General features: G+C 43.5%; 1 protein-coding gene across 1 annotated transcript; it reads right to left on the reverse strand.

Annotated features, from left to right (window-relative positions):
- Positions 1-5,385: 5,385 nt before the first annotated feature.
- Positions 5,386-21,520, reverse strand: cngb1a (cyclic nucleotide gated channel subunit beta 1a). The gene is made up of 17 exons (XM_028580268.1): positions 21,466-21,520; positions 20,527-20,683; positions 19,350-19,421; positions 18,299-18,447; positions 17,743-17,979; positions 15,918-16,126; positions 14,869-14,919; positions 13,900-13,986; positions 13,746-13,810; positions 12,493-12,615; positions 11,807-11,948; positions 9,916-10,075; positions 9,095-9,192; positions 8,376-8,459; positions 7,852-7,970; positions 6,211-6,357; positions 5,386-5,593 (listed from the first exon to the last, which is right to left on the reverse strand). Exons 1-17 carry the CDS (start codon positions 21,518-21,520, stop codon positions 5,386-5,388), a joined length of 2,163 nt encoding a protein of 720 aa, XP_028436069.1.
- Between the last annotated feature and the right edge of the window lie 1,826 nt (positions 21,521-23,346).

Raw genomic sequence — 23,346 nt, forward strand, 5'->3', positions numbered from 1 at the left:
CTGTGTGTCTGTGTGTGTGTGTGTGTGTGTGTGTGTGTGTGTGTGTGTGTGTGTGCACGCTGCTTGTGTGTGTGCGTGTGTGTGTCTGTGTGTGTGTGCACGCTGCATGTGTGTGTGTGTGTGTAAACATAGGGTAAAAATGGGGACATCCGGCCTCACCGGAACAATCCCGTGAATCATACGTTGATATAGACCAGAACAGAACCAAGAGAGAAAAGGTATAAACACACGTTTGTTCCGCGTGATGTGATCAGATATTTACACTTATAGTCGAGTAAGGTTAAGTGAATTTATTTCATAAATAATTTATAAATCACACATTTTCCTCAAATGGCTTTACAATCTGTACAGCATATGTCACCCTCTACCATTAGACATGTGTTTTACATTATATTTAATGTCCCTTTGATACTGCAACTGCAGCACAAATGCATGTTCTGGCAGGCCAAGTAGTCAAGACGCTGCTGACTGCTATTGGCCAACAACACGGTGGTGATCAGCTGATCTGCATCAGCTGATCACTCCCGTCACTGCTAAATGGCTACACACAACAGGGCACCCTACTTAAAGCTGATTCAGTTTGCTCCTTCTGCTTGCTGCTTTAGACCCTTTAGACAAACTGAGACATTTCCCTTCGTTTACACGCAAACAGAGAATTCTCCTCTGAATCCGAGTCTTTCTAAAAACTCCGGCCAGAGTGGAGATTTTTGAAATCTTCGTTTGCACATAAACTGAGACAAACTGAGGTTTAGGCAGCCGAGAGAGAGAGAGAGAGAGAGAGAGAGAGAGAGAGAGAGAGAGTCCCCGCCACCTACAGGTCTGGCGTGCTCTTGGCTGCATTGATGGCTTATATACACGGGTACATGTAAACAAACACTTTTCTGAAAACTGACAGCTGTGCATTGTGATGTTATTTTTGAAAACGGAGAGGTTGAAATGTCCATTTATGAAAATAGCCGGCCACGTGTAAACGTAGCATTGGTTTGCTCCAAATGCTTGCTGCTCGCATTTTTGCTACCCACCTCCTCAGCTCCACCTTGCTGTGTCATGCTTCTATATCATCGTTGCTGCTCTGTTCATATGGAGGGGCGAATAGTTAAGCTCTCCCAGTCTTAAACTGGGTGAGAGTCCCCTAATGCTGCTGCTTAACAGAAGCCATACCGCCAAATTGAATTCATAATTTATTCAATAAAATTTCTTAAAACATTTTTATTGTCTGCGTTGTTCTTGACTTGAATGGACCTGACAGAAATGATACAATTCAACAAAATGAAAGGGTGAAAAAGAATGTAGAAGGATGAGAGAAAGAGACTGATTATATATCAGAGAGAGAGAGATCATCCCAGGGATAGTGGCATGTTCCAAAGACACAGGAAGGGGATGGACATCTATTGGGGCACCGGAGCAATCCCAGAAGTGGATATAAACTAGCTTTTTTATTTATTTTTTATTTTGATAAACAATATGAATACAGTTTGATTATAATTGTTATTTTCTTGGTAACTGTTGTGTAATCACAATTAGGGATGTGTATCGTTAGGATTTCATTGTCAGCGGCTGGAAGCCTGACCAGGACTATTAGAGTCCAAGACCAGGACTATTAGAGTCCAAGTCAAGACCGAGTCCAAGACAAGTACTATTAGAGTCCAAGTCAAGACCCAGTCCAAGACAAGGACTATTAGAGTCCAAGTCAAGACCCAGTCCAAGACAAGTACTATTAGAGTCCAAGACAAGACCGAGTCCAAGACAAGGACTATTAGAGTCCAAGACAAGGACTATTAGAGTCCAAGTCAAGACCGAGTCCAAGACAAGGACTATTAGAGTCCAAGACCAGGACTATTAGAGTCCAAGACCAGGACTATTAGAGTCCAAGTCAAGACCCAGTCCAAGACAAGGACTATTAGAGTCCAAGTCAAGACCGAGTCCAAGACAAGTACTATTAGAGTCCAAGACAAGACCGAGTCCAAGACAAGTACTATTAGAGTCCAAGTCAAGACCCAGTCCAAGACAAGGACTATTAGAGTCCAAGACAAGGACTATTAGAGTCCAAGACAAGGACTATTAGAGTCCAAGTCAAGACCGAGTCCAAGACAAGGACTATTAGAGTCCAAGACCAGGACTATTAGAGTCCAAGACCAGGACTATTAGAGTCCAAGTCAAGACCCAGTCCAAGACAAGGACTATTAGAGTCCAAGTCAAGACCGAGTCCAAGACAAGTACTATTAGAGTCCAAGACAAGACCGAGTCCAAGACAAGTACTATTAGAGTCCAAGTCAAGACCCAGTCCAAGACAAGGACTATTAGAGTCCAAGACAAGGACTATTAGAGTCCAAGTCAAGACCGAGTCCAAGACAAGGACTATTAGAGTCCAAGACCAGGACTATTAGAGTCCAAGACCAGGACTATTAGAGTCCAAGTCAAGACCCAGTCCAAGACAAGGACTATTAGAGTCCAAGTCAAGACCGAGTCCAAGACAAGTACTATTAGAGTCCAAGACAAGACCGAGTCCAAGACAAGGACTATTAGAGTCCAAGACAAGGACTATTAGAGTCCAAGTCAAGACCGAGTCCAAGACCAGGACTATTAGAGTCCAAGACCAGGACTATTAGAGTCCAAGACCAGGACTATTAGAGTCCAAGTCAAGACCCAGTCCAAGACAAGGACTATTAGAGTCCAAGTCAAGACCGAGTCCAAGACAAGTACTATTAGAGTCCAAGACAAGACCGAGTCCAAGACAAGGACTATTAGAGTCCAAGACAAGGACTATTAGAGTCCAAGTCAAGACCGAGTCCAAGACAAGGACTATTAGAGTCCAAGACCAGGACTATTAGAGTCCAAGACCAGGACTATTAGAGTCCAAGTCAAGACCGAGTCCAAGACCAGGACTATTAGAGTCCAAGTCGAGACTGAGTCCAAATGATAGACCGTCAAGATTGTAGAAAGAAAGGCTCAAATCAGGCCATATTATTTACTTAAAACGTGTCCTGAAGAATCCAGAGTCCAACGAGCTCTCTGACATCGTGTCTGTCTAAATTAAACTGACTGATACCTGATGATTGAGGTATATGATGCAGCCAGGTGTATACCAGGCGACCAATCAAAACGCCTGTTCTAGATGGGTTTTGAATTACACTAAAATCTGTTTTCTGACGCGCTTCATCAATGGTTTTGTTTTGAACAGGAAGTTACTTTAGAGCACATGCATATAGTGCTGGACTCGGTTGAGACCAACTAGAATATTTGGCGAGTCCAATGATGGAGTCCAAGACAAGTCTGAGACCAAATACCAACGAGTCCAAGACAACACCCTGTCAATACCCATCCTTAATTTCAATTTAGGGGTCATATTATTGGCACTGTGCCTTTAAATTCTTCATTTATGTCCTGAATTCATCTCTGTGGGACTTCAAAATGTGCCAAAAAAAAACAGGAGGATGACAACATGTTTTCCCGATGTGGAGAAACTCCAGAGACCAGAATAGACTGGGGTTTTGTTGTTCTCTCTCTCTCTCTCTCTGCCCACATCTCTTCTCTGGAGGCTGCTGCAAGGCATTCTGGGAAGCAGAGTCTCTAATGTAGGGACAGCAGCGTCCTGTCATTCCTTCCTTTGTTTTCATGACTTTTTTCCTAAAATATTTTGACTTTTTTCATGCCGTTATTCCTGAAATATCACAATTTTTTTTCGTGAAATATTACGACTTTTCTCCACAACATGTTTCTTGAAATATTCAACTTTTTTTTGTCACTCCTTCCTCTCCTCCCCTCCTTCTGGTTGTGGCGACACGGCGGCGGCGTCCCGAACCAGAGCGAGAGGAAGCGAAGAGCTGCGTGGCCTCAGAGAGGGAGAGATGGAGGGAAGAGCCTGGGAGGGAGGAAAAAAGGAAAAGATGACAAGAGGAGTGGATCAATCGATCAATCTTTCTTTTTCTTTGTCCTGCTCCCTTTCTTCCCTTTTCAGTTTGATCCCACATTATATTTTTCTCAAATATGAAACATATTTATTATCTACTGTGTGAAGTTCACAGCTCTCCGTGAACCAGCTTTGAGTTCTGCGACTTTGTAATTTTCACCAAAAACATCGGAACAGCCAAGGAGAATCTTTTGATTCTGGAAAAAGAAATGTTTGGTTTTAAAAATGAATGAATGGAATCTGTAACTTCATTCAACTAAGACATGCAATGTTTGCTTTCAGTCAGTTACGCTCTCTGTTTAGTTTTCCTTCATCTTCAGTTTCTATGCACGTTACTGCCACCATCAGGCGCCAGCTCTGGAAGAAGTATTCAGATTACTGCAGTAAATGCACTAATACCACACTGTAATAATACTCTGTTACAACTAAAAGTCCTGCAGTGAAAATGTTACTTTTGTTTTTTAAGATTACTTTTGGGGTCTTTTTCCTTTATTTGATAGTGACAGCGTACAGACAGGAAAGGGGGAGAGAGATTGGTGTAAAGCCCGCCTCGATGGTTGTGATTGGTGTAAAGCCCGCCTCAATGGTTGTGATTGGTGTAAAGCCCGCCTCGATGGTTGTGATTGGTGTAAAGCCCTCCTCAATGGTTGTGATTGGTTTAAAGCCCGCCTCGATGGTTGTGATTGGTGTAGAGCCCGCCTCAATGGTTGTGATTGGTGTAAAGCCCTCCTCAATGGTTGTGATTGGTGTAAAGCCCGCCTCAACGATTGTGATTGGTGTAAAGCCCGCCTCAATGGTTGTGATTGATGTAAAGCCCGCCTCAGCGGTTGTGATTGGTGTAAAGCCCGCCTCAATGGTTGTGATTGGTGTAAAGCCCGCCTCAGCGGTTGTGATTGGTGTAAAGCCCGCCTCAATGGTTGTGATTGGTGTAAAGCCCGCCTCAACGGTTGTGATTGGTGTAAAGCCCGCCTCAACGGTTGTGATTGGTGTAAAGCCCGCCTCAACGGTTGTGATTGGTGTAAAGCCCGCCTCAGAGGTTGTGATTGGTGTAAAGCCCGCCTCAATGGTTGTGATTGGTGTAAAGCCCGCTTCAGCGGTTGTGATTGGTGTAAAGCCCTCCTCAACGGTTGTGATTGGTGTAGAGCCCTCCTCAACGGTTGTGATTGGTGTAGAGCCCTCCTCAACGGTTGTGATTGGTGTAAAGCCCGCCTCAACGGTTGTGATTGGTGTAAAGCCCGCCTCAACGGTTGTGATTGGTGTAAAGCCCGCCTCAGCGGTTGTGATTGGTGCCTCGATTTGGAAAAATTGGAAATGGGCTTGAAAAAAGTACAATATTTCTCTCTGAAATGTAGCGGAGTAGAAGTAGAAAGTGTCATGAAAAGAAAAGCCTCAAGTAAAGTACAAGTACCTCAACATTTGGACTGAAGTACAAGTACTGGAGTGAATGTACTTAGTTACAGTCTACCGTCCGGCGTTCAGCGGAGCAGCATGGACTTCTGTCTCACCTCAGATGCTTCGTAGCTTTTCATCAGTTTGGAGAAGACGCCCTCTATTCCTTCCTGCTGCGCCACCTTCAGCGCCGCCTTGAACATCTCGGGGGTGTCCGGTCTGGGCGGGATGACCTGCATCGCCACTGCAGCCGCACCCTTCTCATCCGGCTTCTTGTCCTTTGTCAACATCGTCCTGCACCGACACAGAGACACATGATGAGTTAAAGGTCCCATGACATGCTGCTTTTTGTTGCTTTTATATAGGCCTTAGTGGTCCCCTAATACTGTATCTGAAGTCTCTTTTATATAGACCTTAGTGGTCCCCTAATACTGTATCTGAAGTCTCTTTTATATAGACCTTAGTGGTCCCCTAATACTGTATCTGAAGTCTCTTTTATATAGACCTTAGTGGTCCCCTAATACTGTATCTGAAGTCTCTTTTATATAGACCTTAGTGGTCCCCTAATACTGTATCTGAAGTCTCTTTTATATAGACCTTAGTGGTCCCCTAATACTGTATCTGAAGTCTCTTTTATATAGACCTTAGTGGTCCTCTAATACTGTATCTGAAGTCTCTTTTATATAGACCTTAGTGGTCCCCTAATACTGTATCTGAAGTCTCTTTTATATAGACCTTAGTGGTCCCCTAATACTGTATCTGAAGTCTCTTTTATATAGGCCAGATGTATCAACTTTGAGAACAAGTGCTCCATAAAAAGCAAGCAAAACTCAGAAAAATAAAAGCTGATTCCCTCTGTCTCTCTCTGTTCATACAGCGTTGGGTGTTTCAGAGACAGGACTGTGTCTTACTTGGCCTTCTTGCGGAGGAGTTTCTGGGACTCTGGGTAGTGCACCAAGATCTCTGCCAGGTCCTTCTTATCCAGAATGAAGAGGTTGGCGAATCCGTGCGCCTTCACGTTGGCTGTACGTCGGTTCCCTCCGCCTCCCGCCAGCAAACTGACCAACCACAGACAAGAGAGAGCTGTCAGACTTCTCACAAATTTCAGAGTTAAGAACACAAGAAGAACAGTCTTTAAACGGGCAAGTCCAAGGAGGCTTCCATGTCGTTCCGTAATCGCTGAGAGGGACATAAAGCACTAGCCGACCTGTCTAGCTAATCTACCCGCCTTCAAGGAAGTTAACACTTGTCAATGGAGAGTGGCCAGACTCTCTGTACCAATGAAATGGACCAGAGTCTGGTAAGACCAGGCTAATGTACCAGAGTCTGGTAGGACCAGGATAATGGACCAGAGTCTGGTAGGACCAGGCTAGTGTACCAGAGTCTGGTAGGACCAGGCTAATGGACCAGAGTCTGGTAGGACCAGGCTAGTGTACCAGAGTCTGGTAGGACCAGGCTAATGTACCAGAGTCTGGTAGGACCAGGATAGTGTACCAGAATCTGGTAGGACCAGGCTAGTGTACCAGAGTCTGGTAGGACCAGGCTAATGTACCAGAGTCTGGAAGGACCAGGCTAGGTTTTCCCTAACATTATAAGGTTTAGGTGCAGCACCCAAGCCATTTTAGGAACCAACATAATCTAATGAATGTAAAATCAATTTCAGCATCAAAACTGACTAAATGACCTTCCTCAGAACTTATGATTGTAGTCGGTCCCCAGTAGATGTATAATCTGCTTTAGCTTTTCCAACGTTTTAAAAACAGATATGGTGATAATAATGGTATAAAAGGATGAAATTGCTTATGTTTGTTATTGAAAAATGTCGGTATCTGACGCTGAGAGACACTGACCTTGCGTCCGTGTTTTACAAGGTGGGAGCGAGAACGGGTTTGCCAGACAGACACTGTGACTGAAGTCACTGTGCATTCTGCATTTTGTTAAATTGGTCTTCAAATGCATAAATAACGCTGCTCCCCTTCCCCTTTGCAGAACAATAATAAAACAGCAAAGTGGTACCAGAACCATCACCCGAGCAGCGTTAAAAGGCAATTGCAGCATCCTTTTCCGTAGGACATAATTTACCCAAACTGCATTTTCGGTAAAAGGGGCAAAATTATGGAACTTCCTGCCAGACCACTTGAAATGTATCCCAACATTAGCCACTTTTAAAAAAAATACCAAATTGTTGCTAATTCGGGAACAATCGTGCTCTCATATTTAGTTTTTACACTGTGCTCTCATTGTATACTTTTCTTCCAATTTCATTTCATTTATTTTTATTTCATCTCTATTGTATTTTTAATAATAATGTAAATCTGTATTTTTATTTGTGACCAAAAGCCCTACTAGGGACAAGTGTCGAGAATTAGCTTTGGCTAAAAACACTACGATACATACATCAGATGACTGTTGAAGTTTATCTATGTTTTTTTGTATCTGTCCCTATCTAAATAAACCTTTGGTATAGATTCCTCCAGTGAACTCTGAGACGCCAGACCGCCCCACATACAGTTTTTAAACGAGTTAATGGAAGGACAGGAAGCAGCGCTGACCTGATCTCTCCGAACACCGAGCCGGCTCTGATGGTGACGAAGACTGTCTGCAGGTCGGGACCACCAACCACCTGGACCTCCCCCTGCTTAATGATGTACATCTCCCTGCCGATCTCCCCCTGCAACACACACACACACACACACACACACACACACGCACACACACACACACACACACACACACACACACACACACACACACACACACACACACACACACACACACACGCACACACACACACACACACACACACACACACACACACACACACACACACACATTAAGTTTACAGGGACATAGGCAGTTAACTACATATACAAAATCATGAGCCATTGGCATACAGAAGGACTAATATGTAAACAAAATAATTTATAAATACATTTAAAAAATAAATAAATGGCGAAATTATTATTTTGGCATCCTCCATTCTCCATACAGGGCAGGTAAACACACACACACACACACACACACACACACACACACACACACACACACACACACATTCAGACAGGTGTGTGTTCACCTTTTTACAGACAAAGTCTCCGGGCAGGTAGACCACAGATTTGAGCCTTGTCAGCATGTCGAACACCATCTGTCTGTCACAGCCCTGAGACACCGACAGAGACACGTTCACCTCTTTTAAAGGCAGAATAACATTTTCAATTCACGAAAAAGCCCACGCAGGCACATGAAAGAAAACCAAATGTCAGTTTAGTTTATCTCTGTTTCGCGTTAGACAGAAATAGAATTAGCTTTGAGTGTATTTCAGGGTGTCACGAAGTAACAAACAATCTAAATTAATTATATTTCTCTGTCTTCTGAAACAGCTTTTTCCCCAATGGGCCATACGTTCACTGAACAAACAATAGCCCTGTACAATAATGGCCGTTTCCCACACCTCTGGACATGATCCCATCTGTGAACTGCCTTTCTTATGCTGAAACCTGCTGCTTATATGTGTGCGGGAGTGTGTATGTTGTCTGGGAGGGATGGGAGGGTGTCAGTTAATTGTCTGTATCCCATTATACATGTGCTGTATATGTGGGTGGGTGAGTGTGTGTGGGAAAGAGAAAAGACATACAACAAAAATGTATGTAGGGGATGGTGATGTCTTTTTACATATTTTATTAATCATTTATTTCTTTTTCAAAGCACTGATCTGGAGTGGCACCTTGAATTTCGTTGCGTTAATACACTATTCATGCAATGACAAATAAAGTTTGATTTGATTTGATTCCTGACCTGAAACAAAGCGACTTTACTGATGATGCTGTAGTTGACGTCCACGGCCATGTCCAGCCTCATCTTGGTAGGAAGTTGCACCAGCAGCTCCTGCTCATCTGCAGATAAAAAAAAAACATGCAAATCAACTGAACACGAGATGTCCAGGGACAACGTTTCTGATCAAATATGGTGACGTTTTTAATATTGAAACCAGGGTTCAAAATTAGCACCAATAACCAACCAAAATGCTGGTGAAATATGCAAGTGGTTTTTTAGATTTGCTTCACTCGCCAGCCAAAAAAACAATGGACTCTATCAGCTATTGAGTGGAATCCATTTATCATTCGTTCATTTGTTTTTCAAAATAAAACCAAAAATCAGAAAACTTTAAAATGACTAGTTAACATTAGTAATTAAACCTAAACAGCTAATGGAAGTCCAAACTGCCTGTGAGCTTCTCCTGTACTATACGGTAATTCCTCTACTGTGTGACAGTAAGTCTCGTGGTTATGACCCAATCGTTAGCCTATTGTTATAAAAGCGTCTGCTACGGAGCCATAACGTGAGCTACAAGGTAATGGAGCCTTTTATACATTGTCGTGTTTCTTTAGAAATAAACAACGGACAAATAGAGTCTTTAAACGCTTCAGATGTAAAGTTATTCTCTGTCAAAGTGACGTCAGAATGAATGGGAGTCAATGGGATGATAACGGGAGGTGATGGCTTGGTAGACTCAGAATCTCCCCATAGCTGTGTGGAAGCTGGCTTACCCCCTTGCTGACAGTGTGTGGAATGGGCCGATGTAAAGTCCAGGATGGAGGTACGAGTCTGTTGCTTACCCAGCATGCCCTGGCTCTTCCAGGTGTAGTCGTACCAAGTCTTGATGCGGTTCTGGACGTCCCGGGGGATGTGGTAGTTGTTCATGTACTTGATGGTGCTGTCCATGCAGGCACGGTAATAGTTCTCACCGGCGGTCGCAGCACCGACCACGTCTCTCATCTGAGACAAGAGATAGATAGATAGATGGGTGGATAGATGGATGGATGAATAGATAGATACACAGATAGATAGATATATAGATAGATAGATGGATACATAGATGGATGGATGGATGGATGGATGGATAGATAGATAGATAGATAGATGGATACATAGATGGATGGATGGATGGATGGATGGATAGATAGATAGATGGATACATAGATGGATGGATGGAGGGATAGATAGATAGATAGATAGATAGATAGATAGATAGATAGATAGATGGATAGATAGATAGATGGATAAATAGATAGATGGATGGATGGATAGATAGATAGGTAGGTAGATAGAATTAGAGGGACTCATTTTAGCTGTTTCATAATTTATTCACTTTCTTTGTTTTCGTTTGACTGCAAAGCACTTTATAAAGTTCAAAGTTATTATATACAGTATATACAGCATAGTTGTTACAAATAGTGCCAAGAAATTCTAAGTGTGTCTCTGAAAGCAGAAGGCCAGGAAGAGGAAGTTATGCAATGTAATGGTTAAAACCCTCTGAGGTCTAAGTGCATTTCTCGATTTTTACATATCGTCTTAAATGCACCTATACAGGGTACATGCATATAACCTTAAACCATGTGTTTCAAATCAAAATGTGCTGAACAAACACAGCTTTCTGAAAGTGAGGCCTAAATTTGTCCGAGAACAATATGTACGGAGATGAATTTGGCCCTAAAGCTGAAAAGTTGAAGTCCGCTTTTTGAAATTCAAACCTCTTGTAAAAATAAAAATAAAAACTTTACTCATGTGGACGAGTTGTTTTGGTGCTTGAAATGAGTTTAACAAAGTCTTAGGTTCACAAAGGTTGTGTAATATACATGCATGCTGCAAATGTGAAATTCCAGCAGGGGGAGACTCCTTAAACCTGCATTATATCTGAATTCCAGCAGGGGGAGACTCCTTAAACCTGCATTATATCTGAATTCCAGCAGGGGGAGACTCCTTAAACCTGCATTATATCTGAATTCCAGCAGGGGAGACTCCTTAAACCTGCATTATATCTGAATTCAGCGGGGAGACTCCTTAAACCTGCATTATATCTGAATTCCAGCAGGGGGAGACTCCTTAAACCTGCATTATATCTGAATTCCAGCAGGGGGAGACTCCTTAAACCTGTATTCTACCTGAATTCCTGCAGGGGGAGACTCCTTAAACCTGTATTCTACCTGAATTCCTGCAGGGGGAGACTCCTTAAACCTGCATTCTACCTGAATTCCTGCAGGGGGCGACTCATGCGGTTGCAAAAGGAGTTCGGTGTCTGTAGAAGTCTATGAGAAAGTGACCCACTTCTCACTTGATTTATTACCTTAGTAAACATCTTCATAGTGAGTTTATGGTCTCAATCGCTAGTTTTAAGTCTTCTGCAACACAGAATGATGTTCATTTTTTGAATTACGGTCTCGTTGATTTTCGGCGATAAAGCAGGTTTTTTTTTTAGGGTGTGGCTATGATGTGATTGCCAGTGAAAGTGTGTAACGTAACGTAGCTCCTCCCTCACTCCTCCCTCTCGTCTAAAATCGTCACATCTGCAAACAGGATGGCTGCGCTCGTTAACAGCAAACTCGATGATTCATACCAGATCTCCACCAACCAATGGGTGACATCACACTTGCTCTGTCCATTAATATTATACAGTCAATGGTAGTATATGAATCAAATAGTAAATAAACAAATGTATGGTTAACTGACCTGACCAATCATGATAGAGAACGCAAAGACGCCAACGAAGTAGTTGATGAGCTGGAAGCAGATCTCAAAGACGGTGGTGGGGTCTGGCAGTCCTCCGATGGTGATCAGTGTCTTCACCGCAAAATAGTAACAGCGGATATAACTGTAGAAAACACAGAAACTAAATGGTAGGGATGTCCTTATCAGCTTTTTTCACTCTTGATCCGATCCAAATTTGTAAAATATTGAATGGTTTTTAAGCGTTTGAGTTTTGAGCCAAAAGTGGTCTCGGTGCACCAAGTGGTTTTATCTCCAGTAGAAGAACTAATCTCTATTTAAACTAACACACCCAGACCTCATTAAAAAACCCGCCAGAGCAGGGGGAATGAGAGGGGGAAACACCAGAGCAGGGGGAATGAGAGGGGGAAACACAAGAGCAGGGGGGAATGAGAGAGGGAAACACCAGAGCAGGGGGAATGAGCATGGCAGAGGATATTCCTTTTTATACCAAAACGTAGCAATGTAAAAGTAGGCTGACTGCTCTTTTTAAAAACAAGATGAAAGTTGAACATTTTTGTTCCTGATGACAGTTGTTCAATACAGGAAACGCTTCTAAAAGAAACCCAAATCAATATCGATGTATTTGAGTGTGGTGTGGAGCAGAAGCATCATAAGCTTGTTCCGGAGAGTGGACAGTGGTTTCTTACGCGTTGCCCTTTCCATTGTAGACCCACTTGGTGGATCCCAGTCCTTCGTAGTCTGAGCCCCAGTAGAAGAGACAGGCGTTGATGTGCAGAGAGTACAGCAGGTAGGAGGATGTTCGGATCACCCTGACACACAAGAAAAACAACATAGGTGGAAGATTACATGAAAGAAATGCACACTAACGTAAAATATATACATGTGGAGTTCCTCAGGGATCAATTTTGGGGCCTCTTTTGCTTTTAATATTTAAAAAATAAAGATTATAGTTGGGTGCCTGGTTAGCTCACCTGGTAGAGCGCACGCCCATATGGGGAGGTTTGCTCCTTGACGCATGTCATGCATGTCCCCTTTCAAGTCTAAGCTGTCCTATCCAAATAAAGGCCTAAAATGCCCTAAAAAATAATCTTAAAGATATATGTATAAAGATTAGAGTTGTTTCTCATGTAATTTTGCCCCCAAAAACTACTCTGTAGTTTATTTATGTTGTTTTTCAGCTAACACTGACTGTCAAAGTACATAATAAAAAAAACACATATTTTTCATTCATTCTCTGTAACCTGAGCCAGTCTTTTTAATGCACTGGTATCGGATCGGTACTCGGTATCGGCTAATACGCAGGTTCACGTTTTGGAATTGGTATCGGGATGGAAAAAATGGTATCGGAACAACTTTAATTATCAATGAGGTGCAAAGAACAAGTGTACACAATACCGGAAATGCTTCTTCTAATTTTAGTGATCATCTGTTGTTATGTACAGTAGCTATGCAGATGACACACAGTTTTATGTTGCTGTGGTTGACACAAAACTTTCTGAACTTTCACCACGATTAAACAAAGATGTAGATTATTCGGAGGCTTTCCTAAATTACTTTCACTTGAACGTATTAGGAGGTAGAACTAAAGAAAATCTTTCAAAGTGACCTTTGTCGATCAAAAAAATCAGACAGTTTCAGCAACTGCACAGCCTATTTCTCGCTTAAAATGTTTTCAGAAACACGTTTCAGTGAACTATTTTCGTAAAATATGAGATCGTATTCCCAACGAGCCACTATTGTGGTCGGCTTTGAAATTCGGGAGAAGCCAGACCCATGTGACGCGTTCGTCATTTCTGGTCGCTTCGGTGTGTTCGGAGGCACTTTTTGGACCAACGGGAGCCGAATGATCAGTCCGACTGCCTTTTCTGCCGACGGTCAGCTGTTGTTGTGTCAGAGCCTTAATACGTCTGCTGTGTTATCAAAGTTAAACTCTGCTCACCTGTAGATGTACGCTTTCTTCATCACAGCTTCCATTCTGTCGTTGAACTCAAAGAAAGCCATGTACTGAGAGGGTAAAGACAAGAAGAGTGGATGGTTTATCTTCAACACTCAGCATGAACTTTGATGTGAAAAATAAGAAAATAGATCCTGACTTTCAGCAGACGAGGAAATCTCAGCAGAGAGTTCACTCCGGTGAAAAAGTAAAATATCTCCATGGGAAACAGACTGATGATGTCCATCTGCAGACAAAAATACAGTCTGATAAGTGACCTCATGTTTAAACAATAAAATGTTATCAAAGTGTAACACAGCTTGAGATCATAAGGGTTACATCTCTTTCTCGTTTCAGCCTAGATCCTATTTCCCCATGCATTGGTATCTAACCCCTATTTTCCTGAGGTGCCGCGACCCCCGCGAGCAATCGCAGCCATTCAAGTCAATGCTTGATATTCCTCCAGAAGCGCCACGCCATGTCCCTGAAACGTAAAACGTGCGGTATACTCGCTGCAGCTGACCTGTCGAGCGCCAGTGTGACATCATGGGAGCGCCGTAACTGTTTATAGTCGCATGTGGTGGTCGCGACACTAGTTGCAGTCTTATCCTGAACAGAGGTGGCGCTAATGAGGAACCTTGCTCTTTCTACGGACTAGAGGAAGAAGAAGAAAAACGTAAACAATGGCAGAACTGGCAGCAGCATTGACAACAATGCTTCGATCTGATTGGATGAGCTAGTTGGTGTGATCAAGCCTTTCATTCACCATAAAAGAACTCATCTTAACCCAGTAAGTTTACAGGAGAGACTTGGAGTCACTCTGAGAGTCCTGGCATCACATTGGTCTCAAGCTCGTCCATGCTTGTGAAAATCCAGCGAGAGTATCCAGTCACTTCACCAAAAGTCCTGTGTTATTTGACCCATCCACCACCCCAACCAACCTCGGATTTTTGGGCTTTCATACTACTTGCTACTGTAATCGCTCCTAATGCTACGTCATCTTCTCATTAACTTTACATTGGCATTGTTTTCCACCACCACGTAATGCTGTGTTAACAGTTTGTGATCATTTCACGGAATTCTGTGAGACCAGGCTGTCTACTTTAGTCTAGTTAGTCTTTGTTCTTACCTTAAATCTTTCGGTGGTCATGTAGTTGTCTCTCATGTCCTTTTTATCACACTGAAATAAAAAAAAAAGTTGCAGGTTAAAGAAGCCGTTAAGCCCTTGCAGCTACTTGCAACGTGTTGGTATGCAGCTTTCTGAAAGCTGCCAGTTCACACCAATGAGATGGGACGGTGTATCATCTACATAGCAAGAACTCTTTGTTCTACCGTCCTAACTTCAGACTTCCAGGCTTTTTGTAGCTGGACATTCTTGCTACAGTTACATTTCTAGTGATGAATTGGTCGAAAACATGTTTTATTTCTCTAATTCACAGCTTTGTTCCAGGTGCTCCCTCTCTTCAGTCACTCTCTAGCTCGCCCGCTAGTTAACAGTTAGTAACTGAAAAATAATGTATTATGGATCATTTTATTATAGCTGACTCGAGCAGTTGACTTCTCTATTGGCTGTACAGGAGATATCTCTTACGTTCTAAAACCATAATTTTTTCACTTTTTCTATGCCTTTTTGTTGATTTTTTTTAGAACCCTTTTTTCTAACTTTTTGTTTGTTGAAACAGTTGACGTCTCTTACGTTCAAAACCATATTTTTGTTGCCTTTTTCTGATGTTTTTGTCATATCTTTTCCAAATGTTTTACCACCACTAAAACCAGCCTCAGGAGACTCAACCAGCTGACTTCTCTATTGGCTGTTAAATCAGGAGACGTCTCTTACGGTCTAAAACCAGCCTCTGGAGACTGGACCAACTGACTTCTCTATTGGCTGTTAAATCAGGAGACATCTCTTACGTTCTCAAACCAGCCTCTGGAGACTGGACCAGCTGACTTCTCTATTGGCTGTTAAATCAGGAGACATCTCTTACGGTCTAAAACCAGCCTCTGGAGACTCAACCAGCTGACGACACCATCAGCTGGTTTGAGTTGAGCTGAGACGGGCCGGTTCAGACCGCTCTAAAATGGTTTCGCCTCGTCGCGAATCTTTGGTATGATCTGGGCTTCTAATCCTAAAACCAAAAGACAGATTTTTTTTTATGAATTCTCGCTGATGCCACTGACCACTATGTCTCCTCCGCGGACGAACTGCAGTCGGGGCTGGAAGACGAGGATGTCGAGGATGTAGATGAAGTCGCAGGTGTAGTCCATCAGCAGCCACAGGTGGAGGTTTTCGGGGGTTTGGTAGGGGAACGCCCAGCGGACTGGGATCAACCACACGTTCCAGTTCCACGCCGCCACGACACAGAACAGCCACATCACGTAGATCAGATCTGTGGACATAGAGAAAGGGACAAGGCTGCACAATACATCAGGTTTCATATCGTCATTGTGATATCAACTGCAAACGAGAGACTTCTGTAATGTCTGAAGTAGCCGACAAGAACCTGCTAACGAGAGACTTCTGTAATGTCTGTAGTAGTCTACAAGAACCTGCTAACGAGAGACTTCTGTAATGTCTGAAGTAGTCTACAAGAACCTGCTAACGAGACTTCTGTAATGTCTGAAGTAGTCTACAAGAAACTGCTAACGAGAGACTTCTGTAATGTCTGAAGTAGCCGACAAGAACCTGCTAACAAGAAACTTCTGTAATGTCTGTAGCCGACAAGAATGTCGAGAGACTTCTGTAATGTCTGAAGTAGCCGACAAGAACCTGCTAACGAGAGACTTCTGTAATGTCTGAAGTAGCCGACAAGAACCTGCTAACGAGAGACTTCTGTAAAGTCTACAAGAACCTGCTAACAAGAGACTTCTGTAACGTCTGAAGTAGCCGACAAGAACCTGCTAACGAGAGACTTCTGTAATGTCTGAAGTAGCCGACAAGAACCTGCTAACGAGAGACTTCTGTAATGTCTGAAGTAGCCGACAAGAACCTGCTAACAAGAAACTTCTGTAATGTCTGAAGTAGCCGACAAGAACCTGCTAACGAGACTTCTGTAATGTCTGAAGTAGTCTACAAGAAACTGCTAACGAGAGACTTCTGTAATGTCTGAAGTAGCCGACAAGAACCTGCTAACAAGAAACTTCTGTAATGTCTGAAGTAGCCGACAAGAACCTGCTAACGAGAGACTTCTGTAATGTCTGAAGTAGCCGACAAGAACCTGCTAACGAGAGACTTCTGTAATGTCTGAAGTAGCCGACAAGAACCTGCTAACGAGAGACTTCTGTAATGTCTGTAGTCTACAAGAACCTGCTAACAAGAGACTTCTGTAACGTCTGAAGTAGCCGACAAGAACCTGCTAACGAGAGACTTCTGTAATGTCTGAAGTAGCCGACAAGAACCTGCTAACGAGAGACTTCTGTAATGTCTGAAGTAGCCGACAAGAACCTGCTAACAAGAAACTTCTGTAATGTCTGAAGTAGCCGACAAGAACCTGCTAACGAGAGACTTCTGTAATGTCTGAAGTAGCCGACAAGAACCTGCTAACAAGAAACTTCTGTAATGTCTGAAGTAGCCGACAAGAACCTGCTAACAAGAAACTTCTGTAATGTCTGAAGTAGCCGACAAGAACCTGCTAACGAGAGACTTCTGTAATGTCAATACAATAAAAACAGTCCTACATAACGAAGTCCGTTCACTGCTGGCTACAAGTTAGCAATCAAACACAACAAAGGCTGTCACTTGAATGGCATTTTGAGCTAACGTTAGCAATCAAACAATCATAGATAGCTACAATGTTTGCCGGATTGGGATCCCTTTGGCGTTATGCCGTAAACCGTTTAAATCTGAGCATGCGCAACTCACATCTGCACTCAACTCACATCTGGTAGTGACACCCTGATAAACTAAAACCTGGACAACCGAAGGGTTAAATGTTGTCATCTTTATTCAGTTGAACACTTCTCTGTTGCGTTCAAACGGCGTGTTGAGATGAATATGAAGGCTCACCGGTGAAAGGGTCGATGCTAGAGGGGAAGCGGTACTCCACGATGGCTCGGAGCCAGTCGGGCATCGGGGGAAGTTTGGGCAGTTTGGGCAGTCTGGGAATTACGACTGGACGTCCCAAAATTTCAAAGGGGAGCATGAGTTCCTTCTCTTCCTCCTCTTCCTTTCCTTCTTCTGCTGCAGGCACGTCGTCCTTCTTCTCTTCTGGAGGAGGAGGAGGAGGTGGAGCCTTGCTCGGGGCTGCAGAGATCAGACAGAATTTATATGATTATGTTGAATCGGATATTAAGGGTTAGGATTCAACACAGATTTTTTTATGCTTATAGAGACAGAGTGCATTTAAGTCCCGCGCCCACTGGAGGTTAAAACAACTCTGCTCTCCACTGGAGAACCCAGAACTTAAGTATTTATATATATATTTTTTTTTATTTTGCAATTTTTGCCAGGCCTGACAAGTCTGCCAATTCTTTGAGAGTTTTCGAGCATCCCAAGTCCCTAAAAAATGCGATTGCAATACATTTATTTCTGATCCTGATTCTGAAAGAAAGTCAGTACTTACAGGCTGAAGGACTTTCTTCCTCAGACTCGTCCGGGTCCACCAGTCGGTCTCTCCGCAGCTCTAATCGGCCTTTAAACAGCTGGACAAGCTCGCTCAGACGCTCCTGGACCGCCACGCTGCCGACACTGGCTGCAGACAGAGGACGCACCCTGCATGACGGCAGACAGCGGGACAGTGAACATGGAGGCCGGAGGGGACTGAGGTGGAGGACAAAAGGCTGCGTTCCTATCCACAGTGTACTGTACATAGTTTAGTTTAGTTTATTTATTCACAGTACCACTTCAAACATTACAATAATACAGTTGGGGTACAAGATCAATTGGGTAGAGTGAATGGGCCCATGATTCATAAAGGGGCTAGTGGTACAGACTATAGAATTACACAGTTACCACCTGTATCCAGATGATGTTAAATAAATGCACGCAAAAAGCACACCAGTACATACACAACATTTCATACACATACATCCCAGTAGTCCATGAAAGAATAATTTTATATTAGATATAGGTTAATAAGAAATGTTTTTTTAGTTGTCTTTTGAAGTTGGAGATAGAGGGCAACACCTTGAGGCCATCATCAATCCCGTAAACAGTAATCCACATAAACAGTTCTCCCAACTCCCTGCTCCCTGTTCAGGAAATGTCGGTTAAGGAAACTTCTCTTGACACAATTCCGACAATCGGAAAACTGTCACTAAAGCTACATTTACATCGCTGTGTTTTGATTTAAAAAGGAATATCTTCTGCTACATTTCCCCCTCTCATTCCTCCTGCTCTGGTGTTTCCCTTTCTCATTCCCCCTGCTCTGGTGTTTCCCCCTCTCATTCCCCCTGCTCTGGCGTTTACCCCTCTCCGGGGTTGTGTTGCAGTCTCAACGGCCTCTCAACACTTTTGGCAACACCGACACTGACGCCAAAGTTTCTCCTCCTGATTGGGTCTTATCGGTCAAGACGTCTCATTCTCTGAGACTAATGCTACTAACATTAACATGGCAACTACCAGTAGGGGGCGGAAGTGGAAGTGTCAAAGTGTTTGTGTGCAGTTTCTCTCACTCGCTGTCTGCAGTCTGCAGGTTTCCCTGACTGGACCAGGTCTTCAGATTATCTGCTTCCTCATCTGCAGCTCTGAGGGGACACAGGAAGAAACAACAACATCAACACAGAGCCAAAAGTGGGCTGCAACGGTTATTTTCATTGTGGATTAATGTGTGGATTATTTCCTGGATGAATCGATTAGTTGTTCAGTCAACGATAAGTTCATTGCCTGAAAACTAATCACAAACTATTTGATAATTAAGTACTGTAATTTTTCATGCAGAAATGTTCTGTTTTATATCAAAATAAACTGAACATCTTTGGATTTGTTAGCAATTATGTAAACATTTTAGCATGTTAGCATGAGGTAGCATGTAAGCAATATTTTAAGCATGTTAGCAGATGTGAGGACCAGGCAGTCAGTGTGAAGGCGCTGACACACCAACCTGATAATCGGCTGTCGGACAGTCTGGCGAGGTCACTGACTCGAGTCTGTTCGGTGTGTTCTGTGCTGTTGTCCGACGGAGGGGCTGTCGGCTTTAATTTGGGCCGATTTGACTTGTTGAATCGGAAGGCGGGCAGTCGGACTGACTCAATGGCCGATCTGATTGGTGGAGAGCTAACCTGGAAAATGATGAGCGGGATGAGCGTGACTAGGGTCTCTCAAAATCTGACGAAAATCTGTTAAACTGACCTATGTTGATCTGAAATGAAGACAGATTCAGCAACTGCACGGCCTATTTCTCGCTTAAAATGTTTTCAGAAACACGTTTCGGTGAACTATCTTAGTACAATATGAGATCGTATTCTGAACGAAGACACCATTATGGTCGACTGGAGCAGCCAGACCCCACGTGGCGCGTTCGTCCAATCAGCTGCCGGTTTTCATTCTTTAGGCGAATATACAGATTAGCGCCGCCTGCTGTTATGGAGACGTATTACGTCTCGCGCACATGCAGAACGTACACTCGAGTCGGTGTCTCTTCGGTGTGTTCTGAGGGACTTTTTGGACCGACTCGGGGAGACTGTCAGTCCGACTGCCTTTTCTGCCGACAGTCGGCCGTCAGGTTGGTGTGTCTGGGGCTTTAATGCATCCTTAGAAAAATCATCCTATCAAAACCTTTCTCACTGGCCTCTCAGGGCTTCCATAGTTTTCTTACAGCTAACACAAGATGTTATATATTGCTGGAAATACCTGAGCTTTGACAGCTGGACTGTCAGGTGGCTGCACTCTGGTTCTGTGCTGGTGATAATTCTGGGAATGTTCACGGCTTGTTTTTGCTGCGCCACGTCCCGATCCACATCCTCCACCTTCAGCACCGGAGCTTCACCCACACCTCGCCCACAACTCCCTGAGGGACAGAGCAGAACATATGTCGAGCTGCAGGAAAACATCTTGCTTCACCTGAGACATAAAGGGAGGCAGACAGACACGCTAGCCAAGCCTAGCACGGAACACACATCCACTTCCTGTAAAATCAGAGCTGGAAAGAGTATACAAATATTAAGTACTTAAGTAAAAGTACTATTACTTTAATGAAGGTTTACTTAAAGGTCCAATGTGTAGGATTTTCTCACATCTAGCGTTGGGATCATCTATCAATCAACTCTCTCTCACACCACGCAGTTCAAAGTACGTATTACAGCTACGGTAGCCTTCACGGTTCAAAAAGCCAATCTATTGCTCTTTTCAATCTCTGTTTTCTTTTTCTGGGCGAAGAAGGAGAAGACTCCTGTTCCTGAAATCTGGATTTTGAATATGTGTGGTTCTCCAGGTTTCCTTCTTTATACTTGCCACTGGGGCCGAGAAGCTACGATACCCATTAGCAGCATTAGCAGCAGCTGTGAATTTATCATGTGACGAAGAAAACAGAAAAGGTGGAGCAGTATGTCCTGTATATTCCTTACACACACACACACACACACACACACACACACACACACACACACACACACATTACACATAGTTTTTTTTCTAAGAATCAACTCAAAACATTACCAAATGTAGCTTTAAGTAAAGGTAAAATTACAGATTATAAAAACTACTTTAAAAAGTAAACGTGCACAAAATAATTGCTCAATTACAGTAACGTGAATAATTGTTATTTGTTAAATCCACTTCCTGTAAGATCACCTGCAGCGTGGTTAGCTGGCAGCTCGTGGCGAAGCAGGGCAGAGCCGCAGTGCATGATGGGAGTGATGATGGGGAGGATGTGGGATGTCACAGATGATACAGAAAAGGGTTTGTTTTGGCACTTAAAGGTTTTGATCTACACACAAAAATTAGGTGTCTATAAGGTTTCTCTAAGGGTCTGCTAGAGGAGGGCGGGGTTAAGGCTGCTGAGGATGCTGGGGGTTGGAGTTAAGGCGTCTGAAGCGGCTGACGATGCTCGCGTAGCAGCGTCGCGCGTGGTTGGGGAGCTGTGAAAGCTCCTGGGTCAGCTGGGCAAGCTCTGGTGGAGGGGTCGGCATGGACAGCTTTGTCGGCATGGATGGCATGGACAGCTTGGACAGCTGGGTCGGCATGGATGGCATGGACACCTTGGTCGGCATGGATGGCATGGACAGCTTGGACAGCTGGGTCGGCATGGATGGCATGGACTGCATGGACGGCATGGACAGCTTGGACAGCTGGATCGGCATGGACGGCATGGACTGCATGGACGGCATGGACAGCTTGGACAGGGGGCTTGGCATGGATAGCTTGGCAGGAGGGTTAAGGTTATGGTCATGCATCAGCTTCGTGCAGCTCTCCAAACAATCAGCAGCGTGCGGGATTCGAAGCAGAAAGGTCTTTATTGGAGAACAAACGTTGGGAACTGGACGGAGAAAAAGTCAGAGTCAAAGACCAGAAGGGAACTGTGAAACTCTGAAAAATAGAAACTTGAGCTACATTTACATTGCTATGGCGATTCCCCCTCTCATTCCCCCTGCTCTGGCGTTTCCGAGCCCCTAAACCGGAGACATTTGGAAACACTTCTGACACGTTTTGATTTGGAATCTGCGGGGTTGTGTTGCAGTCTCAACGGCCGCCAACGGAGACCTTTGGCAACACTGACACTGACGCCAAAGTTTCTACTCCTGATTGGGTCGTATCGGTCACAACGTCTCATTCTCTGAGACTTAAAGCTACTAACATTATCATGGCAACTACCAGCAGTGGGTGGAGTGTCCTTGCTGCCTCCTGTTTATGTCTAGTATACCAGGGTGATGATGAGATAAGAGGTTTGGGCGTGTTAGTTTAAACAGAGATTAGTTCTTCTACTGGAGACAAAAACACTTGGTGCACCGAGATCACTTCTGGCTTAAAACTCAAACACTTAAAAACCAAAACTTAGCGATGTAAATGAAGCCTCCGTTCTAAAAGATGAGCAGAAGAGCCAGAAAGTGAAGCTCTAGGTAAGTAGTTTAATATTTTCTGTTATCATTCAACTAGTGATGCCCAAATGAAGCCATTTTCTTTAATAGCTGAGCCCACAAGATGCTGCTCTTGGTTTGAAGCTAAAGGCTTCCGGTGCAATGTCAGGCTTTATCCTTAAAATGGACTTCCAATAATCCAGATTAACTGCGTCTGGTTTGGGTTGGGTTCTTGCAAGGCGGTAAGCAAGCGTCCACAACACGTAGCGCCTATGGCGCCATTTTGATTATAACAAGCACTCACCTGCTGTTAGCATTCCATTGACTCCCATTCATTTTGGCGTCACTTTGACAGCGAATAACTTTACATCTGAAGCATTTAAAGACTCTTATTTGTCCATTGTTTATTTCTAAAGAAACACGACAATGTATAAAAGGCTCCATTACCTTGTACCTCACGTTATGGCTCCGTAGCAGAACGTATTTATAAAAATAAGCTAACGATTATGTAATAACCACAAGACTTACTGTCTCACAGTAGAGGAATTACCGTATAGTACAGGAGAAGCTCGCAGGCAGTTTGGACTTCCATTAGCTGTTTAGGTTTAATTACTAATGTTAACTAGCATGTTAGTGATCAGTAATTAGCCTGTGTCTA

Source organism: Perca flavescens, chromosome 1 (assembly GCF_004354835.1).
Source record: "Perca flavescens isolate YP-PL-M2 chromosome 1, PFLA_1.0, whole genome shotgun sequence".
In the NCBI taxonomy this organism is placed as follows: Eukaryota; Metazoa; Chordata; class Actinopteri; order Perciformes; family Percidae; genus Perca; species Perca flavescens.